Source organism: Anthonomus grandis, chromosome 4 (assembly GCF_022605725.1).
Source record: "Anthonomus grandis grandis chromosome 4, icAntGran1.3, whole genome shotgun sequence".
NCBI classification, from domain to species: domain Eukaryota; kingdom Metazoa; phylum Arthropoda; class Insecta; order Coleoptera; family Curculionidae; genus Anthonomus; species Anthonomus grandis.
Genome location: NC_065549.1, coordinates 10,765,334 through 10,771,837, shown reverse-complemented (window position 1 = coordinate 10,771,837; position 6,504 = coordinate 10,765,334). Strand labels below are relative to the sequence as shown.

Here is a 6,504-nt window from a genome sequence, read left to right as displayed (position 1 = left end):
AGGAAATTACAAACTGGCTAAGGTTGAATCTCGGACGTGTACTAGCAGGCTATCAGATAGAACTTTTTGGGAAAGCCTACATAAAAGCGGCCACCATGGACACGGCCATCAATGGGTTTAGAAAAACTGGAATGTTCCCTCCTGACAGAAACTTATTTAAAGAACATGACTTTGTGGCAGAAGTGCAGGGTATGTCTGGTGAAGAACTAGTAGAAGCAGAAACCGTTCAGGAAGAAAATATAGAAATAGAAACAATAGAGGATGAATTAGATAACAACGAGCCAAAAGAAAAAAGCCCTGAGAGACGGATTACCCCAGAGAGACAGATTACTGCTTTGAAACAGGTTACTCCTGCAAACTTAATGCCTGTTCCAACTACTTCTAAAGATATTATTAAAAAAAGAGTACAAGAAGTGGTAATGCTGCGGTTATAACTAGCACGCCCTACAAAGAAGAATTGGAAAGCAGCATGGAAAAAAGAAAATTACCTTCAACTTCGGGCACTAAAAGAAAAATTGGTTATTTAAAACCAAACCAACAGAAAAAAATTAACCCTTTCCAACAGAAAAAAAATAAATTGTCAGTGGCTAAACAGAAACGAAAAAATGGGAAATCAGTATCCTGCTGTTCTTCTTCTTCAGACTCGGCTCTTGAACCGGAATATCAAGATTCAGATGACGAGGTAGAAAACTTTGAGGAAGATGCTATTTGTATGTTTTGCGAAAGTCCATTTTCTGAAGATGTCAGAGGCGAGGAATGGGTGAAGTGCCAAGGCTGCTTCATGTGGGCTCACGTTGAGTCTGCTGGTTGTGAAAGAAGCCACTATATTTGTGACTTTTGCGTTATAAAATAGATTTGTTTTGTCTTTTTGGTTGCATGTAACTTTTAGGTATTTACTTTAATAAATAATACGTATTATTTTTTTAATAAATAATACTTTTATACAAAAAAAAACAAATTTTGGTTATTTGTAGTTTCTACATATTAAATTGGGTACCCCATATTACGAACTTGGTGTACCCCATATTAATATGGGGTGGTGCAACTTTTTTTTAATGTTGCATGTTTTCTTCTGCATTTAATTTTTAACATCTTTCCTTTTATCAAATTCTTAAATAGTGTAAAATGAATCGTAAAATATGGAAAGTAGTAATTAAAATTAACTTCGTTTTTTTATAACAGTGTTTTTAAAAAAAGTACCCCATATTAGGAGACTTTCCTCTATACATAATTTATTTTGGATGCAATAAAAGCATTTTTATTCGAGAGAAAAGAGTGGCTAAGGCTCTGGAGAGTCAAAAAATTCGACTTCATTTTTTAATCAAACAGAATAGAAAAAACATAAACTTTAATTCCTATAATAACAAATTCATTTTAGCGACTGGTTCTTTAAATCAGAATTCTTAAGTGGTGGGGAAACAATACGTCACACTTATCTGTGAAAGTTTTCAACCAAAAGAATAACCGCGGTTCTTACCAATTCATCATTGAAAATCGGCTTATACAGGGTGTCAATTTGAAAACTTCCCACCCCTATTATCTCGAAACGGGTTAGGTTTTTATAAAATCGCTAGGACACGTCGATTTTATTATCGAGGGGGAACAATTTTTATGCAAAAATCACTTCGCCTCTTTCAACCCCCTACCCCCCAGAACCTCCCTCTCAAAAATCTTAAATGGCAATAGGGGTTGAGTGATACCTCATTTGAAAGAACTTTTTATTCTCTACATTTTGGCACCTTATTTTTTAAATTTGAGTGGTGCGTTGCCAAGTTAGGGTTATTTAAACATTGTTAAATTACTTATTATTAAACATTATTCCTGTAAGTGTTTTAAATACGTTGAAGCTATGATTTCTATTGGAACGTGTTTGACCATAAAGCGAACCGGTGCATTTCTCACTGAAAGTGTTTATCAATCCGACAAATTCTTTTTGTCATGAAAGATAAACATTTAATTTTTTTTCTTTTCGTTTTCGTCTCAATACAGTTCGATGATATGATCCGAAATTTAAAATAGTATTTAGTGAACTTTCCTACCAGTCAATGTCACTAGGTATTTAAATCAGTTAAAATTTATTTCGATAATTTGTGTGTTATTGTTAGTTACTATGGTATACACGCTTAGGCAAAGAATTGAAATGATTTTTATTTATGGCGAGCAAGGAAGATGCGCAAGAAGAACGGCAGAAGTTTTTAATAATAGAAATCCTAATTGTAATGTAAGTCACAGATACATTTTGGACGTAGTAGCTAAATTTAATGAAACGGGTTCAGTTGGAAACAAAAAAAGGGCAAGTCGGCGTGTTTTAAACGAAGATGCTCAAGTAGAGATTTTGGGAACATTCGTTGCAGAACCCACCAATTCTCTCCGTACAGTAGCACGTCTAACTGGAATGTCACATGAAACTGTACGACGAGCATTACGTCGATACATAAATATCATCCGTACAAGATGCAAATTTTACAGGAACTTCATGAGGACGATTTTGATAGGAGAATAGAGTTTTGCGAAATTATGTCCAACTTAATAAACACTCGTGCAATTGTGGTAAGCAACATTTGCTTCAGTGATGAATGTACCTTTTTCCTAAACGGCCATGTCAATAGACAGAATTGTCGATACTGGAGTGAGGACAATCCCCACATTTTCAGAGAGGGTGCTACACAGCGGCCACAAAAAATTACATTAGTTACAGTATACTGTAACTAATGTACTGTAATGTACTGTAATGTACTGTAACAGTATACTGTAACTAATGTAATTTTAAGGTATATTAATTATAAATTTTAAGTATATTAATTACAGTAACAAAGTTGGTTCACCAGTGTGCACCACGACAATTCAGATGTGTTTGCATTTAAAGTAATGCATTATAAAACTTAATCTTGATGCAGCAGTTATTTTTTTGTTTCTTGAAATTTCAAAAAAAAACTCAATCTTTTAAATTATGCTTTTGTATCTACATTAATTTATGTTTTTAATAAAGTAATATTAGATACTTCAATATGTCACATTTTTTGAGCCGAATTTAATTTAGATTATGTAATTATTTTCCTGTCTTTCTTCAATAAATGAATACAATAATTACGTGAAATGCTGTTAATACCCCTTTAAATTATTAATTAATCTAGTCAACGATTTTTCCCTATTAGTAACACACTCGGAAACACAAAAGTTTCAAAAATTAGGGCGTCATTATTACTAAATCTGACACTGCTGACCATAATATATTTTTTGTGAGATTCTCAGACTTTTCCACATCTAATTTTGGAATATTCTATTAATATAGTATACTAATGATGTTTATTCAAGGAATTAAATAAATAGGACCTGGATAAAATCTAACTAATTTTCAAATGGATAGAGTGTTGATTTTAGTTCTCGTAATAATTAATGTTTAAAAAAAAAGCATCATTGAAATTCATACCTGCGACTTCACATTCAGGCATTTTAAATAGTGTTATAGCATTGATACAAATAATGCGGAACAGATTGAATATAAATATAGTTTTTATAGCAATTTTTTATGTTTTTGTATACTTATGATATGATGAAAATTCATTACTTTATACATGGGCTTTTGGGATCAGTTTTTTAATTATTTTCCGGGCCCGTTTTTGATGTTTCAGCCACTGGAACTAATGGTTTAAGTTCAGGCATTTTTAACAGGCAGCTTTCATTTTAATATTAAATTTTATTTTAGCATTGGAAATTTCATTGTCAATTTTAGGTTCCAAAATGGCAAAAGAAATACCAAGAAATTAAATAATTACAAACTTGCAGCTGAAGAGATATACCCTCAGGTAAGTCATCAATAAAAAGTACAAAAATTAGTAAGGTGCAAAGTTTACTAGTCTGAGAGGTTCGGGGTTCCTGAAGTTGAGATATATTTATTTGACAAACAACCAACCTTATACAAACAGTTCTTTATACAAATAGAGACCATAGTTTCTCAAGCAGATGATAGTTAAACCTATCGGACTTCCTTATCGGAATCCAAAATTAAAGGTAAAACCTTAACCTTGTTGCAGAGTCACTTATTCCAGTTTAAAAGATAGAGGTTACAATTAATAAGGATTTTTTTTTAATTTTAATAATTATATTACAAAGGCAATAATTCTATTATATTGAACACCATATCGAATTCCTATTAAAAAAGCCGCAAGCACGCTCGCTAAACCTTTTATTTAATACTCCCAACATATGGCATCATTTGCTTTGCTCTCCCGTTATCTTTATATTAATTAGAAACTAATCCTGTTCTGCATTTATTTAGCAGACAAAATAAAAATTTATAGTTCAATCACCGGTTTGTTTATCGCCTTTAACGTCATTAAGCAAATAAAGCCTTTTTGTTTGGCATATTATAAATACATTAACTAATGTGATGCAATTAATTTTTTCCTACAGAAATTCGATAGACCGTAGGCATATCTGCGAATGTTACGGAACGTCTTTGGTTGGTATGGTCCTCGGGGACTCCCAAATGTCTTCGTGTTGCAAAACTTCCGAGTTTTCTAAGGCTGTTTCTAAAACTGGCCAACCTAGAAGAGATTTTTTTAAATTAGTCAATGAAAAATCATTATACGGTTTTTGATTTACCGGGAAAAAGGTTGACTCTCTTCTTCTGTCGACTTTTTCAAAAAATTTGTAGTAATAGCCTCATTTAGAAAATGCTGAGTTATCTCCGGCACTTTATGCGGACTCGATTCCGGATTCCGATCAAGATAGTTCAATACTTGTTTTAAAATTTTTATTTCTTGCTCCTGGGTAATCTATAAATCAAAAATCATACTTCATCAATAAAATGTCCATTTAAATGTTAAACTAATTGGCTCACTTTGTTTAAACAATTTCTTATTTTAATTTCGTCTTTTGTGGACATCCAGTATACCATGTGGGGCTTCTTGGTGCAAAGCCACATGTAGTTGTTGGGCTTCCCGAAGAACGATTCGGTGTACTTTATGTGTTGAGTTTCCATTAATAGTTGCACCTAAGAAATTTTAAAATTTTAAATATGGGTTGTATAGAACCAACAAAATTAAGCAATTACGATTTACCTGTTCAATAAATTGCGACTTCATTGTTCTTTCCACCGTATCAAATTAAGCAAAGCTTTGCAGACATTTATTGCAACAAACCAATAAAGATTGGTTAATATAAATAAATAGATAAGCCCCAAAAATAATTATGTTAAGCTTAAGAGGAAAAATAATATTTGTCTTGTCGATCAGCCACTTTTATTAACCCGTTCTTTTATGCAAAAATAATGCGAGGATTTTGAATATATAGAAACTGGAAAACGATATTTTACTCTTTGAAATAAACTATATCGTATCATTATTAATTATGGCGTGTGTTATATGTTATAATATATTTACATTGTAGGAGTACTGCAATTACTGATTTACTGCGACTATTATCACGTTTTCTATGAAATCAATATATCTTAAAAAATTGGCGCCAATTTTTGAAATACTGATTTTATTTAAACAAACTGTCACTTGTTAATCTATCAATAAGTTGCGCTTTTAGGATTTTCATATTAAAAAACTAAAATCTCTCACGAAAAGCACCTATCACATAATGTGATTACGCCAGTGGTGTCTCTTGAGGCCATGATTTTAAATATACTATTTTTCAAGACGGCGAGCAGTTAAGACGAAAATTTATAGATAGCAACACATGGCAATTTAGATAACAACCGAAAATTTTCAAATTTTTATCCGCGGTAGATATTAATACCAATCTTGGGTAGTTGCTAGTTAGACTAGGTAAAATAGAACATCTTTTAGACACTTATGAGGAAACCGTTTTAGAATTAGACGTATTAGACGAATCTAGATTAGATTTAGAAGATAGTGATGAGTTTGAAAAACTTTATTATTGATGTGTTGCGGTTGCTTGGGGTCATATAGAAAAATATTATTTAGAAAATGGACCGATGGTGAAATCAAATAGTGATAGCAGTACTTAATAGGTACAACAACCGTATTTAGCAGTAAAGTTACCCAACTTAGGTTTAAATTCGCAGGAAATTATACTAAGTTTTAACCATTTTTTCAAACATTAGTACATAGAAATAGTAATTTAGACAATATTCGCCGATTTTATTATCTTTTAGATAGTTAGGAGACGCAACAAGAGTATTAGAATGCTTGGAGGTTACGAGTACTAGCAATAATTAATTAGTAGCCATAGATTTATTAACCAAACATTTCTATAATAAACCAATAATCATTCAGGCTCACTTAAAAGAGCTATTTAATATTACGGCCTTAACTAAAGAGGCACATCAATTATTACAGGGTAGAGGTCGACAAAATACCATTTTCCACATAGACAAGGCTAGGGCTAACCATGTTAGTAAAGTACGACTTTACTAACATGGTTAGCCTTTTTTCAAGTACGATGTAGGTAGTCAAAAATAAGTGAATGAAAACCAGGTCGTGACGATATTTATCAATCATAGAACTCACATGCGAATTGTTTTGGCGACTG

The 6,504-nt window shown here is 32.1% G+C and overlaps 1 protein-coding gene and 1 long non-coding RNA gene across 2 annotated transcripts; one reads left to right on the top strand and one right to left on the bottom strand.

The window, feature by feature from the left end:
• Window positions 1–1,983: 1,983 nt before the first annotated feature.
• LOC126735442 (uncharacterized) lies at window positions 1,984–2,664 on the top strand. Its single transcript, XR_007660403.1, has 3 exons — window positions 1,984–2,410; window positions 2,470–2,550; window positions 2,610–2,664. It is a non-coding gene; the product is annotated as an uncharacterized LOC126735442 (long non-coding RNA).
• A 1,265-nt stretch (window positions 2,665–3,929) lies between these two features.
• On the bottom strand, window positions 3,930–5,374 carry LOC126735351 (uncharacterized). The gene is made up of 4 exons (XM_050439307.1): window positions 5,064–5,374; window positions 4,844–4,996; window positions 4,606–4,778; window positions 3,930–4,547 (listed from the first exon to the last, which is right to left on the bottom strand). Exons 1-4 carry the CDS (start codon window positions 5,085–5,087, stop codon window positions 4,397–4,399), a joined length of 501 nt encoding a protein of 166 aa, XP_050295264.1. The 5' UTR covers window positions 5,088–5,374; the 3' UTR covers window positions 3,930–4,396.
• Between the last annotated feature and the right edge of the window lie 1,130 nt (window positions 5,375–6,504).